Genomic DNA, 19,361 nt, shown 5'->3' with positions numbered 1-19,361 from the left:
TTTCACTTATGATTTTTTTTTTTATTTAACCCCTTTTTTCCAAACATTTGTCAAAGGTACTTTTTGTATATTTAAGTCCAACAGACTGACGCCTTCTCAAAGCTGAGGACTGGAGAAAGGAGGACATTACCAAGCTAAGGATCATGTTTAACCCTTATCCCAGTGATGTAGCCAGATGTATATCTTTCTCTTCTATTTCGTTTCTTCACTCTTATGGATAAAAGAAAGAAAAACCTGCATACAGGAATATTGATCCAGTAAAGAAAAATCTTGCCCTCCAACTCTGCTATAGATGTATATTTTAACATAAGCATTCCTGAGCAGAGTTCAGAGAGCTGCATCATTTCATCCCCATGATTCATTTGAAATATAAATATTCCACAGACACTAACTTATTATAGCAATAGATATCCAACAGTAATAACATAAAAGGGATAGCCAATCAGGATGGATCTCCAGTGAAAGTATATTATCAGGTTACTGGCATAACACTTATAATTAGCTCTAAAAATACAGCAATTAGTAATCCCTTGTACAAAATAAATGGTATTTTTAAAACATACTAACTTTGGTTGTATACTGTCAAATATTTCTTGAAGTGCTATTGCTCCATATTTTACGCAGTACAAATTGATAAAGACTAAGAAACCTATAAAAAAAGAGAAGAGATTATTGTATTGCCCTATTGTAAAAGATAGTACTAACAGTATGATCATTTGGTACAATCTCTTTCATAAGCACATGGCCCATATTTCTTTCATCTTAGAAATCAAACTGAAAATGAGGGTAAAAACGTTTTGATGTTAATTGTATCAAGTCATCCTCAAGACGATTTCCCAGACTATAAAGGCAATTTACATAGAACTTACTTTTGATAAATTTTGTTGTTTTGGAATTTTGAAGTCTTTGGAAAAGTAGAATGAAAATTTGCTTCCTGTATTGATCAATGGATTCACTAGAAATGAAAAAGAACATAGCAATCTGACTGTTCCATCTAGTGCATCATTGTAGACACTGTTTCAATAATGCCACAATGATCAAATTGTTGGCACCCATTACAAAAATCAGTGGATATGTATGTTTATACTTACGGGGGCATATGTTCTATAATGCTATTGAGAAGGTAGAACCCCTGATGGTCATTAAGCTTAGAAGCAATAAGTTTCTGGAACACTCCTAGTAGTCCAGGCTATAAATTAAGATAAAAAGCAAAACAATCTCTGTTACTGGCTATTGAAAGCGCAGTGAAGAAGCAGGTTAACTACAAAATTGTACCTGATTCAAATTCTGCAACAGATATTGCCCAAGTACAATAATCAAAGAGTCCCGAAGTCAATTTCCTTAACTCTGACTTGATAAGCTATGATTATAATTATCAGCTGTGGGCTAAACATTTATTTAATCAGATTTGTATGCTGCCACAGTGACAAGACTCTCCGTGGCTAATGATATACAAAAATGCAATAAAATACAAAACCATGAAAAAAAAATAGTTAAGACCCAAACAGTATACATGGCATCAAGTCTCAAACCCCCTCCATAAAAAGTCTGTTTTTAGCTTTTTCCGGAAAGTAGGCAAAGTTGGAAACAGATGAATATCCCATGGGAGGTTATTCCTGAGAGCCAGCCCCATCACCAAAAAACAGTGCTTCCAGGCCCCTAACATCCCCCAAATGGGGGACAACCAACTGCTTCTCCTGGCATGAATGGTGTAGTTGGGCCAATTCTAGAGGAGAGATGTGGTCCTGCAGCTAACCAGTACCAAGATATAAAGGTTAATACCAGTGCCTTAAATTGCATTCAGAAGCTAATAGGAAGCTGATGCAGGGCCAGAAAACAGATGTAATATATGTCTAACAGTGCACACCTGTGAGCATTTTGCACCAAAAAACATTTATATGGATGCTGCTTTAACAAGGGTGACACACAATTTCTGAGCCTTCACATACAGGTAGTCCTCACTTAACAATAGTAATTGGGACCAGAATTTCCATTGCTAGGTGATGCAGTCGTAAAGCGCGAAGTTGTGACTGCATTGGTTAGTGATGGCAATCCTGGCAGTCCCCATTACTGTTAAGCGATGACCATGGGTTGTTAAGCAAGGATCTCCTTGCAACTTCCTGCTAGCTTCCAACAAGCAAAGTCAATGGGGAAGCCAGCAGGAAGTCGCAAGTCCGGGCGGTTTGCAAGCAGGCTGGAGGGCAGGTGAGTGCTATGTAGTGTGGCGGGGTGGGGGTGGAGTGGCTACTGTGGCACAGATTCAGTTCTGCAATGTATCTTCTAAGAAAACAGATCCAGTTCTTGAATGTATTTATCTGCTACTGAATCTCTTCAAAGCTTGGCTTATAAACAGAACTACTTTGAAGATGCAAATAAACCAGGCAGATGGCTAGCTTATAAACTGAGAAAGGAGAGAGAATCAAAAAGGATTAATCAACTGATAAATGAAGGACAGATCTGCTTTGGTAATGAGGACAAGAAAAAAATTATACAAGATTACTATGGAAAATTGTATTACCAAGAGAATGTTCAAGAAGAAGAAGACAGACAATATTTACAGAAAGCGAAATTACCTCAGATACCTAAAGACATTGAAATAATGTTAGAGGGGAATATAACTATGATGGAACTAACAGAAGCTTTAAAAAAGCAGAATGTTGGGAAAGCTCCAGGTCCAGATGGGCTGCCAGTGGAATTCTATAAAACCTTCCAGGACATATTGAGCCTCCAACTATTGGAAGTTATGAATGAAGTTATGACAAAGAAGAGGATACCTAAAACATGGACTGAAGCATATATTACACTTATATCGAAGGAGGACACTGACCCGCAACAGGTTAAAAATTATAGACCTATATCTCTATTAAATTCAGATTATAAAATTTTTGCTTCAATTTTGGCAGAGAGACTGAAAAGATATTTAAATAATTTTATTCATGCCGATCAAAACGGATTTCTGCCAAAGAGACAAATTAAAGACAACATGAGAGTAATTCTGGACACTCTGGAATACTATGAGGCACATCCTGAAAAGCAAATGGCTTGATATTTTTAGACGCACAAAAAGCCTTTGATAACGTGAGTTGGCGATTTATGTTATTGCAATTGGCACAAATGGGCTTTGGCAAAAAATTTATTCAAGCCATTGAAACAATATACCATAAGCAGACTGCAAAGATCATGATAAACGGAGATTTAACAGAACAGATAGACATAACAAAAGGGACGAGACAAGGCTGTCCACTATCGCCCTTGTTGTTTGTTTTAACATTAGAAGTATTGAATAGGAATATAAGAGAAGAGAAAGAAATAAAAGGAATGAAAATCAAAAAGGAAGAGTACAAATTGCAAGCCTTTGCGGATGACCTAGTATTTATACTAGAGGATCCATTAGAAACAGCATCTAAATTAATTGAAAAGATAGAAGAATATAGAAAAGTAGCAGGTTTAAAAATAAAGATAAAACAAAGATATTAACAAAGAATATGTTAGCAAGGCGAAAGAAAGAATTGGAAGAAGTTCTAGAAATACAGGTATTTAACAAACAGGGTTAAATACCTAGGGATATATATTACACCAAGATGTAGTACATTGAAGGAGGATAATTATGTTAAACTTAAACGACAGATTGCAACAGATTTGACAAAATGGGAGAACCTACAATTATCAATGATTGGGAGAATATCCACCATTAAGATGAATATATTGCCTAGGATATTATATTTATTCCAGACAATTCCTATTCGTCTAGGGAAAGAGTTTTTTGATGATTTAAATAAAATCGAATTGAAATACATTTGGCAGGGTAAAAAAGCAAGAATAAAGCTTAAACTACTACAAGACGCAAGAGTAAGAGGTGGGTTTGCCTTGCCTAACTGGGAATTATATTACCAGGCAACAACTTTGATGTGGGTAAAGGATTGGATAACTTTAAGAAATAACAGATTATTGACCTTAGAGGGACATGACCTGTTGTTGGGCTGGCATGCTTTCCTATGGTATAAGGGAACGAAAACACAGGGCTATTTTAGAAGGCATTATATTCGAGAGGCATTGTTTTTAAACTGGGAAAAGACAAGAAGACAATATTATTTAAAAGTTCCACGATGGATATCCATTATCGAAGCCTTCTCTTATCCAATAACATATAAAAAGGAACAAACAGTTAGATATACTGAAATATTGAATGAAAAGGGTGAACTTAAAACTATGTAAGTGTTGGAAGAACAAGGTATAAAAATGAATTGGTTTTCATATTTGCAAATACAATCTAGATTTGATAAAGATTTTAAAGCAGAAGGTATCTATGATGAGCTGACTGTTCTAGATAAAATTTTGATGGGTACTGATGAAAAGGTGATTAAAAAACTTTATGGACATTTGCTAGAATTTAAAATGGAGGAAGAACAGGTCAAAGAAACAATGATTGCATGGGGGAAAAATTTTGGACATGGAATTGATTTAGAGAAGTGGCAAAAACTATGGTCTCAAAACTATAAAATGACAATGTCAACTGCATATAAAGAAAACTTGTATAAGATGTTTTACAGGTGGCATTTAACCCCAGCGAGGATCATGAGAATGTATAAGAACAAGTCCGATAAAAGTTGGAAGTGTCATCAGATACCCGGCTCATATTACCATATGTGGTGGACATGCTCAGAAGCCAAAAGATATTGGATTAAAATCCACACATGGTTGGAAAAAATGACAAAACAACATATAGACTTTAAACCAGAGACATTTTTACTGGGAATTATACCGGAAACATACAGTAAAGAATTGAAATATCTGATTGTAAATGTTTTGACAGCAGCTAGAATTGTATTTGCTAAGAATTGGAAGAATGAAAAAGTACCTATGCAGGAGGAAGTTATTAAGAAAATTATGGAATGTGCTGAGATGAGTAAATTGACATTTGAAATTAGAGAGCAAGACGACAAACAATCTTATATGATATGGGATTTGTTTTATCAATGGTTGGACGAAAAGATATAGTAATGTAATAGATTAGGAAATTATATAATAGAAACTCGATAAACTGATATAAATTACTATATATATATATATATAATCAATGGACAAAAATGATACAAATCTCATAATGAAAGTTGGTGTTATAGATAGACTAGTCACAAATGATTAATAATTGATAACTGATAAATATATAAATATATGTTGGATAGATAATATGAGAATCTATATAAATGGTGAGTGAAGACTATGAAAGGATGGCACAAATGATTGGTAACTGGCTGACACACGGTTTAAGATGGAAGATGGTTTTCATGTTTTTTATGCTCTTGTTTGTTTATGTATGTTTGTGTTTGTTGTAAAAAATAAAAAACTTTAAAAAAAAAAAAGCTTGGCTTATGACAGCTCTGAATATTTGATTCTGCCAGTAATGAATGTAATGCCAGGCAGTAAGTCTCCCTGTTCATATACAGTAGCTTCCCCTGCCAGTTTTGGTGGGGTGTGGTATATAAACAGGGATTAAACCCCACACTCACACGCGCTGATGATGTTACCTAGTTGGGTAATGAAAAGCAAACAACCAAGCTCAGAGAGCACCAAGGACTCCACAGTTGACTTCTGAGCTACATATATTCTCTTCTATTGGAACCTCCATATATGCTTAACATATTATACCTTTTTGTAGATTGTGATTGTTATTTATTATTGAAAATAAATTTAGAATGAAAAGAATACAACAAGCATTTCCACTGATCTATAGAACATTTGGCTTAGTTACATTTTTAAGCAAGTAACATTTTTGAGCTTATTTGCAAGATCTTCATTTTGAAATCGATTTGCCTTCCCCCCCCCAAACATATACAAATCTAAAAATATTATCCTCATTTGAGTTTATACGTACAATTTTGTCAGCTGCAGCACTTGCTATTGTATTGGCACCTCTCTCCAAATAGGCCTGAAGAAGTCTCACCAGAGGGGGAATGTTTCCTGACCTTTCCCACAAGACCGGCTGAAGCAGATGTGGAAATAAGGCCATATAGGATGATGGGATATCATTTTTATGCATCTCTAGCAGTAGAGACATCACTTGAAATACGTATGGAATGAATTCTGGCAAAGGAGGAAATAGTTAATATCCTGGACTAGTGACTAAGAGATTATATTCATATACAGTAATGCCATAAAGTTAGCTCATGCTACAAGCTTCCTGTAGCATTCTAAGAAGCTATCTTGTACAGAGACACTGCTGGTCCATCCAGTTCATCTTCTATGGCTGTTGTGATGTTAGTAAACTTCAACTCCCAGCAGCCCGAGCCAACATGGTCAATGATGTGGGATACAGATGTTTATCAGCATCTGTAGGATTAGAGGCTGACTATCCCAGGCTACATCATGGGCACAACATGTATGCTTTCTCAGGTCACTACTCCACTGATCATCTGTAGTTGCTGATATCCAATTAAGTTACATTTTAATTAAAAGACTTTATGATAGATTACAATGGGAAGGTGTAGCTATGGAAAGGAAATTTACTTCTGAATACAGGAGATAGGACTTAAGAAAATGCCATTTCCTTTTTAGAAAGCTCATACATGGCCCTGCAATTCCACAAGACCCACATGTGGCCCTGAACCTCCATAGTGTATACATGCCAAACTTGAATAAAAGATGGACTATAAATCATAATATAGTTATGCAAAGAAGTATGATTCCTTTTGTCAACTGTTGCAACAATATACAGGCAAAAAGGCCTGGATATAGGCAGATTAAAAATAACTCTTATTTAAAATGAAGAATCAATGCATTAGTTCATTAATGGCTCATTTGTACCTTGCACGTCATTCTGCAGAATCTCAGTAAATACCATAAACAGAGCATCTTCAAAGCTTCCAACAGCTGTAGGGTTTGCTCTGCAAGTTATCCGTATTGACAAGCAGATTGATTCAAACATATAATGGTTAAAGTGAGGCTTGCTTGGATTCTAAAAGCAAGATATGAACAGACCAAGATTACTGATGCTTCAAAATGGTAAAGGTATGCATTAAAAAAACATTGGAAAATGTCTACCACTGTATGTAATGTCCAGATCACTATACAGTATAGACTATGAATATTCTATTCAAATTATAACAAATCATGTAGTTTACCTCTGACATACCCCACTGTCAGTAATCATATTAATGGCTTCAGATGGCAATATTTAGTTTCCATCTGACTAGAATCTTCTCTGGAATTTCCATGATTCATCAGAGAAAAGTATCAACATGTCTCTGATTACTCAGTTACTTTCTACCATACTGATATTAAAAGTTCAATAAACTACAGAGATCATATGATGATCATACATTAAAAATTACATCAAAATATTTCTACTGGAAAGTCTGAATGCCTCCAATTTCCATTCATAAATAATGCCTACATGAGACATGAGTAACTTCCACAAGAGCTAAAACAAAATACAGCAATACCAATAAGAAATTTGCAGGATATTTTAGCTAATACATCACTTTTAAAATTGCTAGAGTATGTCTTCCCTTCTGGAGTGCTATTTAGATTTTTAGCTAAAAGATTATGCTTTTTCTGTACTCTATTGCATTAGACAGAAGTCCAATGAATATTTGAAAGTAGGCTCAACTGGAAGAGTTCTCCTATTAAGTAGTGCCATACAACAGCTCACTTTTTGGGTGGGGAGGTGCGACATAGCTTATCTAGAGGAATCTTCTATATCCTACAACTTTTAAAATGTATTCTTTCAGAAAATCATATGGAGTGAAGAGTCATAGGAGTAACCAGTTCTGGCTACTTCTATTGCTTATATTTAACAAAAATAAACTTCTGTAATATAAATCATAATACGTTTTAAACATTTTAGTTGGAGCTGAAATAAAATGAGATGAAGTTTTATAAAATGGCCAAGATCCCAATAAGCAGCCCAAGGGGTTCTGCTCATCTAGTAGAATTTTTTAAAAACTGCTTCACCTTTTGAACAGCAGATCTCCACTCTAACTTATCTGGAAATATGTTTGCCTGTTTATAAAACAGGAAAAGTTGAGTGCACAAGATTTCTTTTCTCTCTTTTTCCATAGCTACTCTCTTCTAAGCACAAGAACTAAAAATGTTACAAAAACCCACATCTATGAAATACTCATTATTTTGGATCAGGAAATCCTTCTTAAGAGAAGACATTTAACTGCAGGCCATCTACACCTGAGTAGACAACTTGTTTTGGCTACGAGCTGTACATTTTTAAGAGAAGCAACTGTTAGAATGGGGTTTACCCTTAATGTTAACCTAAGATAAGTTAAATAATTAGAACAGTTGTATATCTTAAAAGTTCCACAATGTTAAGAAATATTACAGTTCTGATAAAGGAGAGCAAAGCTTTCTTTTTATTTCTGAATATTACTATCTTGTCTCCATTGGAAAAAATAATAATCTCCTCACATTGTTTTAAAATTTCTTCTGCATCTTCTCCCCTCACCCCCTCGCTACTTTGCCATCCAGCATCTGGGCTACATACAACAGGTATTAGCCTATAGCAATTCTAAATACTTAAATTACTTTAGCAGATTTTCAGATTCTAGCAAATATCCTTCTTTCTTCCATAGAAAGACAATCTAAAATGTAGCTGCTACTTTAACTGGTCATGAAGTGTATGGAAACTAGTGTCAATGAATCTAATCACTTTGATGAAAGAGATGACAGAAAAAGCAACAGGTATTACAACTGAAATATAATATCTTTTTCTTTACCTTACTAACAGCAAGCAGTTTCTCTGTGAGTTGAGTGATTAGAGAAGGGATATATGGAATTATGGCTTCCTGAAGAAGAGAAAAACTCCTCATGATAGCTAGAAATTCAGAAATGTATATTAACGAAGGCAGAAAGAACTGCAATTCTTTGTAATCTAATTTTATAAACTGTATAAAATGCTACATCTTGTACAATGCATCAAGATAAACTGAACATTAATGTTTGTTAAGTTTCAAATAAGCATACAATCCAGGCTTTAGAGCTTTTAAGATAAGAAAAATTATTTAGCCTGGAAGCTACAATTCTTGTGCTTGTTTCCAGCTTGAGGAAATGATAAATGGATGACAATCCTATGTAATCAAAACAGTCATTACATTTTGGGGAATATCAGATTGGAGAGACTAATCTAGAGCAACTCCCTGCCTTTTCAGTCACCATTCTATAAAATGGCAATCACTATGACCTCACAAAATAGTAGAGAAAAAGCTGCTAAATATCTAAGGACATAGTAACATACATTTTTATACCACTGCATACTGAGATACTCCAATTGTCATGAAGACTGCCTGAGACAGTCCCAAACTTGCAGAAATGTTTCTAAAAGCCCAGAACTGTCTCTTTTGACAAAAAAGGACATCACAACTAATAGAACGTAAGGTCCCAGGAAAAATCATTCTTTGACTAGTGGGTAAGGACCTTGCATTAGTTAACTTGCATTCACTACTACCACTATTAGCTCTTGTTCTACCAGCCAAATGGATGGAACAGTCCTATAATTTATCATTAACCTCATGTGAAGCCTCTAGTCCAGTCAATAAGGTTGTCAAATTATTGAAGCGTTTATACTGTTCATAAAGCTAAATCTGTTTCACAAAACTGACATTTCTATGGGACATTCTCTTGGCCATTGCTTTAAGAATAATACAGTGAAACCATTTATAAATACAATATAAGGGCTGAGGTGAAACCAAGACATGTGCATTTCTATTGGTAAATATTTTCTCTCCATCACAGAAAATACACATTCTTATCTATGGTTATATTTTTTTGCCAGGGGGAAGATATCAAAGAAGTTCAAAATTGTTTTCCATGGGGCGATTCTCTCAAAAGATATATTCTAAGCCTATGTGGCATCTGTTTCTTGATCTGTACTGTACAGACCTTGTAGGGCTGATATCAGTTATAGAATTTATAGCTCAGTTCAGATGGAAAATATACACCCTTCCTTTCTGCTGAATTTCTTTGCACCCTGACTAATTTCCACTTTGATAGGACTGAAAATAAAACATACAACATTGGAATGCCTTTATATAAATTATAATATGTTCACATCTGAAATACTGTGTGCAGTTTTGGATGGATGGATGGATGGATGGATGGATGGATGGATGGATGGATGGATGGATAGATAGATAGATGGAAAAAGTACAGAAGGGAACAAACAAAACCATCTTGGGTTGGACATTTTCCTGACAGGAAAAAACTAGAACATGTGGGACTCTGTAGTTTGGAAAAAAGATAACTAAGGAGGGTATGATCAAGGCATATAAATTCATGCAGGGTAATTTTTCTGCTTGTAATAAAACACTAGGACCAGAGGTCATCCAGTTAAGTTGACTTAGAACAAAGAAAATGAAGTTTTCACACAATGCATAATTAGTTTGTAGAATTAATTCACTGCCATAAGACATGCTAATGGTTACTAACTTAGATGGCTTGAAAAACAGACAGACAAATTCATGGAGGACAGGTCTATTGGTCTTGAAAAGTCAGTATTATTTCTAGGTTGGGGGCAGCATGCCTCCAAATACCAACTGCAGGGGAACAACAGTGGGAGAGGGCTGTTTTTCCATCTCTTGCTTGCAAGCATCCCAGAAGCACCTGGTTCATTACTGTGTGAAACAAAATTCTAGACCAAGGTGGGCCTTGATCTGATTCAGCAGGATATCCTTAGGCTTTTAAGTTTTAAGCTTATTCTACCACTTCTTCATTTCTTGTAGACTCCTACCTTTCATAATGTACTCATTTTCAGATGATCCTGGAAGTGTCAGAGCTTTGAAAAGATTTGTTAGCAGCATTTCAACATATGGAACCATCTCTGAAGCTGTAATTCTGTAAAGGGAGACAATATTTTAATATCCCCAGCACTTTTCTGATTACTCATCAAGACCCTTGAGGAGACAAATATTCTGATTTGCTCTCAAAGAGAGAAAGTACATAGCATTAGAGAATGGATAAAAGTGCAAAGAAATAGAAAATCATGCTATTTTTAAGGCCCTCTAGAACTGAAGTTCAATCAATAAGTAATTCAAAAGTTTCATTTTAGGAAATGTAAGAATCAGCATTATGCATAAATGTGGATAATTTTAGAAATTAGGGTCTCCTAAGTCCAAGAATGGGAAAAATCAAATGTTTTCTAACTGAGCAATAAGAAAGCAAGAAATAAATGTTTTCCGTAGCACATTTATAACCAGACTAAAACTTACAGCGTGGTATTGTTAGCTCCTTTCATTGTAAATAATCTTTCAAGAGCATGGGCTGCATATGTATGAACTACAATACTTTCTGCTTGAAGGTGATTGATCAGGAGAGGAATAGACACCAAGAGCTGTTCTTTAGGTACCTACAAAACAAACATATAAGTAAAATATTTTAGAAACAATATCAAATGATCTGATCGAAATAATGGGTGAAATATTTCACTATTGTCCACTGAATACGTTATTATTTGTCTTAATCATCGTATTTTAAAAATGCAGACAGAATACTGAGGGCTTAGTCACAACCATATGAAGCTTTTTAATATATTCTATAAATTAGAGTCATGGATCAAGTAAAAGTATACTTAGATTGTCCAGCTATTAAAAAAAATCAGTTGGAAAAAATATTAGTTTTTTAACCAAAGGTGTTGGTTATCACCTTTAAAGCCCTACATGGCATGGGTCCAGGGTACCTGAAGGACTGTCTCATCTGCATTACATCAACCCGTCACACCCGGTCACGCAGACGGGGCATGCTACAGACCCCGTCTACAAGAAAATTTCATCTGATGGGGTCCAGGAGGTAAGCCTTCTCTGCAGCAGCCTCTGCCCTTTGGAACACTCTTCCCCCAGAAGGGAGGTTGGCCCCCTCCCTGTTAGACTTCAGAAAAAAACTGGAGACCTGGTTTTGTCATCACGCATAGGGTGGGGATGGGAATAGTCAGTTTTGGGGTTGGTTGGTTCCCTAGTCTTACCTTTGACCGATATTATCTGGTCACAGGCTGAAGTAATATCACCATCTCTTGGATTTCATTGTATTTAATAATTGTATTTTATATTGTATTATTTATGTTTTTACTGATTTTAAATTGCTTTGTTGTGAACCACCTTGTGGGGGAGTTGGGCGGTGATATAAATTTGACGAATGAATGAATGAATGAATGAATGAATGAATGAATGAATGAATGAAAGTCAGCAAGACTCTTAAGACATTCTACTTTTCAGACTCTAAATATTTATTTTTCCAAAACTCAACCCAACATTCAGAATTAGGTAAAATTAGAAATGTCAAGTATTGACAAGACTGAAGTACACCTGGCTCCATATTTACACAGTGGTTCTGTTTAGTTTTAACTACTGCTGGTTCTCATCTTCCCAGGGTTTAGCCTTTATAATACACAGGAAAACAGGGCCCCTGAGACCTGTTGTACTGAAGATAAGAACCTTTAAGAGTTATACTGAAGGGAACAACCTCCTATTTAAATGAAGATCAAGCATTTCCTGCATATTAGATTCTATGAAACAGCATTTCCCAGTTATACAACAAGAATGGATGGGCATTACAGAATTAAGATAGATAAGGCAACTGTGATGGAATGGTGTTATGAAGGCCACGCTCAGGGAGATAAGCGTTTCCTTAGCCCCCAGCAGGAGCGTGGGAAGTTTAAGAAGATGAGACTGGCACCACCCTAAGGAATTCACGGTGTTGTGGCTTGCTGGCTTGGGAACTTAGGTTGAGTCTGGAGAGATTTCTGTCTTGAGGTGGAAGCTAATAAATGCAACAGAACTGTACTGCACTGTCTCATGGAGTTCTTTCGACTGAACCTGACAGCAACAGAGTTGTTAGGAGTTAGGCAGCATACAAAGTTAGCAAACAAACAAACAAATAAATAAATTTTATGAAAACTTACTTGGTTCCTGAAAATCATGATGTATTTGATGCCATCAGCTTTAAGCACTGGAAATTCATTTACTGTAAAAATTAAATAGTTTTATACATAAATATATATAGTAGAATCCTTAAGTCTGCTATCTGTTTTTCAGCATACTCCCCAATTTACAAAAGAAGCAAAATCTCTAATGATATTAATAACACGAGTAATTGGGTGAATTAAGGATATAACAAACAGTAAAATAATCTAAAATAGGAGTGAGAAACCAAGTATGAGATGTCTATACACCAGACTTAAATGTTCCTCCAAAAAAACCTTATTCTTCCACTGGATTCTATGTTTAGAATATAATCAGTCAAGTACCATCTAGTTCAGGATTTTGTCCTTGATCAGCAAAGGCCCTTTAGTGATTTAGGCAGTTTCCTTTCCTGTAATAATGTTTCAGAACATATCTCTACAAAAATCCAATATGTGTAACAGTCTACTCGTACCTATAACAACACTAAAATCTTCCAAAATCAAGCTTCTCTGTATAGCACCACTATCCTTCTGTTGGCCTAGATATTTTCTGCATTCCATAACCACAGCTCTTAAATTATACCCATGTTAGTTAATAGTTAGAGATATTGAAGATATTTCACATAGAATATTAAACTTACCATTAGGAGACTTTAAATCTGGCAGAATATGATTCATAAAGAATTCTGTCAAATTTACCAGTTCATTGGCTTGGGTTATCCCATGCTATGGAGAGAAGCAAGATAATCACTTTTAAAAGTCTATTGGTTTATTTATACTTCTATTTGAATATGCATTGCTGAAATGCACTGTGAATGGTATCTAGCAATTTCTGTAAGTTATTTGCCTTATTGTTCTGATTTCAAAGTTTAAACTGTGAAGTAGGAACAAATGAACACTCTAAATCAAATATCTGGAGATTTGGGCAAGCATAAACTAGATTAACCACAATATTTTAGCAATATCTCCTGGGTTTCAGAAGCGGCCCTGCAAGTAGTAGGCCCGGTTAATCTAGTTTATTCATCAGAGTTTCCTTTTAAGCCACACTGAGATTTTGAAGGATCTGCAGGCCCATGACAGTTTTTATTGTAGAGATCTCCTATAACTCTGCAATGAAGTAAGTTACCCAAGCTGATTCTACTGCAGAAAAGAAATGGAATCATCTGAACAGCCAGGCATATATCTGTCTTCATATCACCAAAGTTCTATTCACTCCAGCTATACATTATGATGACTGGCCCTTATTCAGGACTTATCATTGCTAAATGCTTCACCTCACACAATTCCAGTACTGCTCATTTGCTAATCATTTCTAAGACACCGCTATTCAGTTCCCGACATTGGTTAACAAATATCTGTTCTTTGCTGAGCACTGGGGGATGGCCATCTCAAGCATGGGTGGAAGGTAGTGTGAGCAGTGTCCATACAGGCAATCTCCAGGATAAGTATTCCATGATGTCCACTTTTTAGGTTTCAAAGATTGTAACCAATATATGCCAGTGGGCTCATACCATTATGAAGCATGCTAAAGATTAAAATAGGGAAACATGACAGAAATCAAGGTATGAACTGATGTTATTTATCTCTTCCCCAAAAGGACTCAGATCTTATTGTACCCTTTAATTCCTAATCAAACACCAAGTACCTTTTGTGTCTGAGCTTTTGATGCCAAAGATGTTACAAGGTAAATAGCAGCATCCTTATGCTTCCAATTGACAGATGGATTTTTTGCATACTCTTGCAGCATAGAATTAACATAACCAGAAAAGATCCCCGTCACAGGTCCTTCAAAAAACTTGCACAATCCTCTTACTAGATCACAGGCTGCTCTGCGTCTGGTATCAATATCTACACCAGAAAAAGGTAAAATTTAAATGCATGACAGGTTAAACACCAGCACTGTCTCTTGATTTTGATACACTGCTTTTCATATTACCAAATAAGACCTGTGCATACCAAACTAGTAAGGACAGGCTGACAACAACAACAAAAAAAGAGAACATATGAAGTGCCTATTTGTCAAGATATAGTAGTTTAATTAGTGCTAAAATATAGAAATTGAATGCACAATCAAAAACAATTCAAGGTTCTATATATGCACTCTAATACTGTCAATCATTTAAAACTACAAGATAAATTGTTGCTTCTTTGGCACCACCTTGTGCATGATGAAAATGAAAAAAAGAAAAAAACTGTTATGGCCCCAGAAATCAGTAAGTTTTAAATTCTAAATGCACACATACTGCACTGAACTCCTGGAATAAGAAATTAGTTGGGTTTATAATGTGCTACTAAGTTAGTTTCAACAATACTCCATAGGATCAGAGCTGAAGAACATGAATTGAGTATGCTGAAATTATATATAGGAAGCCTTCAAAGTGGTTGATCTCTGAATTAACACTGTACAGACTTGTTTACAATGACTTGAGAAGGACTGGGGGCATTAGTTAAATTAAAGCAAAGCAGAGATGTTGTGGCCATCCAGAATTTGCTGAACTATAATTTCAAGACTCCCTCACAATAGCCATGCTTGCTAGGGCTCCTGGGTATTATTATTAAGCAACACCTGGAGAGCTACTTCTAGAACTGGAGATAAAGTATAAGTCCCATGGTAGTACTGCAGTAGCACTGTTAAGCTATTAAGAGAGCATTAATAGATACTAAAAAGCAAGGAAAGAAAAATGTAATCAGACAAAACTGCTTTTAGGGCTAAGTCGAATGTAAACTAAATGTAAACACTTAGCCATTATATAACGGAAGCATAAAGGACCGCAAAAGTTAAATTGCTTACAACTTAGTGTCTATTCTAAGATAAGAAAATTTTGCACTTTCAAGTTATGAAGATGTTCTCTCTTCTCTTTATTGGAGGGTGAGCACATTTGTCCCCAACACCTTCCAAATATCTTGCTTTCCTTTCTACCCCTTCAGAAAAATTGCGGGAACAGGCCAGTTTGGTATGCTGTCCTTGAAGGCAAGAATACTGGCAACAACTAAGGGGAGAAAAGGCAAGGCAGGCACTGGGAATATCAAGGGGGGCAGGCAGAGAGGCTGGTTGGATATAAAACTCTTAAAGCTGGCATCAGTGGTGGTGGCTATACAGAAGGAGAGAAAGGAGGGTGCTAAGAAGAACTAGTGAAGTAAGCCTCTGCTGATGTCCTCAGCCTTTTTCCACTCTCCCCCTCCTGAACTACGTCCATCAGAAACACATGTGTTTTGGTCCTGTGTCCAGACTGAACATACATGCTTTGACCCAAGCATGGATTACCTGGAAATAGAGTTCATGCACTGAATACTTTAAACATCCTTATTTCTAATAGGGATATGCGAAAACTATATAGACAGCCAGTTTAGTGTAGTGGTTAAGGCATCAGGCTAGAAACCAGGAGACTGTGAGTTCTAGTCCCATCTTAATGACCTTGGGCCAGTCACTCTCCCTCAGCCCTAGGAAAAAGGCAAAGCCAAACCACTTCCAAAAACAAAAACAAAAACTGCAGGGACTTGTCTAGGCAGTCACCAGGATTCAAAAACTAACTCAAAGGCATATCTATATCTAAATCTACACACACACACACACACACACACACACACACACACACGTTTATCTGCTAAATTTGTTTATCCTCAATCAAAACAATTACCTGATCCTTCCAAATCTCTTCTAATGTATTCTTCAGAATTATCTTCAAAAGCTTCTTCATCAGCAGCTAGGTGACATAAAATTGTAAAGATTAAACAACTTGTTAAAACTAATTTAATATCACATATTCTTGATAGTAATTAAATCAACCACATGCATGATTTGTGAAGTAATTTAGTATAATCACTAGAATATTTTTAATTATTTGTTATATTATCATCACAAAATAAAGAGAACTTCCAGGTCAAATTATGAATATACAACTTCTCATTATAAAATCCTAAGCAGTTTATCACAGTATGAAAACGTTTTATGAACATTCAGTACTGTGGTTATGAAATCTTCATGAAACCATGCAGGATTCTGATTCTCCCTTTCCATTTACAATGAATGAAACTAAGAGCATCTTATAGAATTATAGGGCTGGAAGGGATCTTGGAGGTCTTCTACTTCAGGTCCCTGGCCAGGGCATGAATCCTCAGACCAGCCAGAACTAAAGACCATCTAACCTTTGTATTGTCGAAGGCTTTCACGGCCGGCATATGATGGCTGGTGTGGGTCTTCCAGGCTGTGTGGCTGTGTTCTGGAAGTTTTGTTTCCTAACGTTTCGCCAGTACCTGTGACCGGCATCTTCAGAGTGCAGGAGCACAGACAGGAGCAGTTCTCTCTTCCTGCCCCCCTCAGATCTCTATAAATACCCACAAAAGAGTCACATCACCCTGGGCACAGAGAGAACTGCTCCTGTCTGTGCTCCTGCACTCTGAAGATGCCGGTCACAGGTGCTGGTGAAACGTTAGGAAACAAAACTTCCAGAACACGGCCACACAGCCCGGAAGACCCACACCAGACATCTAACCTTTGTTTGAAAACTTCCAGTGATGGGTCACCCATGACTCCATTAGCCAGGGTATTCCATTGCTTAATAACATTCATGGTCAGGAAAATCCTCCTCATTTCAAGCTTGAATCTCTTTCTGTCAGGCTTCCATGCATTGGTTCTTGTCCTACTCTTATTACAGAGGATAAATTCACATTCTCTTCCCTGTGGAAGCCCTTCAAGTATTGGAAGGCTGCCATCATGTCTCCCCTTAGCTTCTCTTCTTTAGGCTAAACATACACAGTTCTTTTAACTGTTCTTCTTAGGCTTTAGCCTTCAGACCCCTTGCCATCTCTATTGCTCTTCTCTGCACTCTTCCGGTTCCTCAGCATCCTTTTTCTATTGTGGTGACTAAAGCTGGACACAGTGTTCTAGATGCCGTGTGACTAGCGTGGCATAGAGCTGAACTATCACTTCCTGTGATCTTGATCTCTAATGATGCAGCCCAAGACTGCATTGGCTGTTTTAGCAACTGCAGCACACTGCTGGCTCATGCCTAATTGTAGTGTACCGGACACCCAGTGTCAGAACCTCCAGCAATCAATCTATCAGCTCATTAGCTGCTTGCTTCGTTTCTGCCATTTGTTTAGTAGGGGGGATGGGGGAGCAAGGAAGGTGAGACCGTTAACACAGATGGACTGCTATCTAGGGCCAGGAATGTACAAGGTCGCAGCAACATGAGAACTGGCTGAGGGGAAGGAGGGGTAGAAAAAAGGGTAAAAGTAGAATGGGGATGCGTGGGCTTTTAGTTTCAGCAATGCTTTGAAGCTACTTGTAGGTCTCAGTAAATGAATTTCTTTTTGAACTTATTACAAGTTTCAAGAGATTTTTCTTCGTTGGGATTTGAGCATCGTAGTTCTGACACCCAGATCTAAAGATGAGTCCAAGCAAAATTTACAGAAGAGTTCTCTGTCACCTTCAATGATATTAGTGAAGTGGTATTCCCCTTGAAAGAGCAAGTCCGGGACTGTGGGGTCTTCCTGAATTTACAGCTACTGCTGGGTAGGCAGACGGAGTCTGCGCCCAGGGAAACTTTGCCCAGCTTTAGCTGGTGTGCCCGTTGCAGCCCTACATGGAATGGGAAATGACTGATGCACTTATCACCTGCTTATTGCAGTGTGCTCCTGCGTGGGAGTGACTTTGAAACCATTCAGAAAATGCAGATGGAAAAATGTAACAGCTTGTATATTAACAAATCAAGTCCCCGCAGCCACATAACACCTATTTTACAGTTGCTCATTGGTTACTAATACATTTCAAGGTGCTATTTTTGACCAAAATGTTAGGACCTACATACTTTCAGGACCACCTTCTAGGCCCTGAAGCAGCCCTCTTGACTCATCCAGTGACTATGTCCTGCTAACAACTTTTATTGTTCCCCAAGCCAACAAGGTGAAGGAGACGGGAACCCCCAGGTAACTTTTTCAGCTACAGACCCCGTATCATGAAATGGAAAAAATAGGTATTGTACTGAGCTTAGATGTAAAATGCATACTAAATAAAAATAGTACCCCCTTCCCTCCTTGCAGGTCTTCTGGAAGCTACTGAAGAATGAACTCTTCTGCAGGGCAGTTGGAAATGTCACTTATTTGCACTTTGCACTTGTTTTTAATTAATTTACGGTGTGTTCATGTTCAATGATGGTTTATGTTTTGTGATGTAAAGTGCTGGAAGTCATTTTTGGGTCTCTGGCTGCATATACATTTAATAAATAAATAAAGAGATGTACCTCTAAATTCCATATTGGGAACAATAACTTTTTCACAAATACTTGTCAGTGTATTCTGATCTTCAAACAGGTGCTTGTAATGGGGTCTCTCACAAACGGAAGCCAGGAACTGGATTGCATTACTTACCAGCTGTAAGAAAAAGACATGAACAATCATTATTTGAAAAAATACTACAATGTTTTTCAAGCATGATGAAAGAGAGCCAGGCACTTACACTTAC

The 19,361-nt window shown here is 36.7% G+C and overlaps 1 protein-coding gene across 2 annotated transcripts in view; it reads right to left on the bottom strand.

Annotated features, from left to right (window-relative positions):
- The window catches only part of CSE1L (chromosome segregation 1 like), a 39,249-nt gene that overhangs the window by 5,347 nt on the left and 14,541 nt on the right, over positions 1-19,361 (bottom strand). For both annotated transcript variants that reach the window (XM_088128478.1, XM_088128479.1), the window contains exons 10-22: positions 19,141-19,270; positions 16,537-16,602; positions 14,544-14,746; positions 13,540-13,624; positions 12,899-12,960; positions 11,214-11,350; positions 10,736-10,839; positions 8,727-8,824; positions 6,805-6,955; positions 5,876-6,084; positions 1,092-1,189; positions 870-955; positions 568-649 (exon numbers count right to left, since the gene is read on the bottom strand). In XM_088128478.1, coding sequence (XP_087984604.1) covers positions 568-649; positions 870-955; positions 1,092-1,189; positions 5,876-6,084; positions 6,805-6,955; positions 8,727-8,824; positions 10,736-10,839; positions 11,214-11,350; positions 12,899-12,960; positions 13,540-13,624; positions 14,544-14,746; positions 16,537-16,602; positions 19,141-19,270 — 1,511 coding nt within the window. The remainder of the gene's footprint in view (positions 1-567; positions 650-869; positions 956-1,091; positions 1,190-5,875; positions 6,085-6,804; positions 6,956-8,726; positions 8,825-10,735; positions 10,840-11,213; positions 11,351-12,898; positions 12,961-13,539; positions 13,625-14,543; positions 14,747-16,536; positions 16,603-19,140; positions 19,271-19,361) is intronic.

This window comes from Python bivittatus, unplaced genomic scaffold (genome assembly GCF_059951505.1).
Source record: "Python bivittatus isolate LINGU-HERP-01145 unplaced genomic scaffold, Pbiv_v1 ctg000700_np1212, whole genome shotgun sequence".
NCBI classification, from domain to species: Eukaryota; Metazoa; Chordata; class Lepidosauria; order Squamata; family Pythonidae; genus Python; species Python bivittatus.
This window is presented reverse-complemented; position numbering and strand designations above follow the sequence as displayed.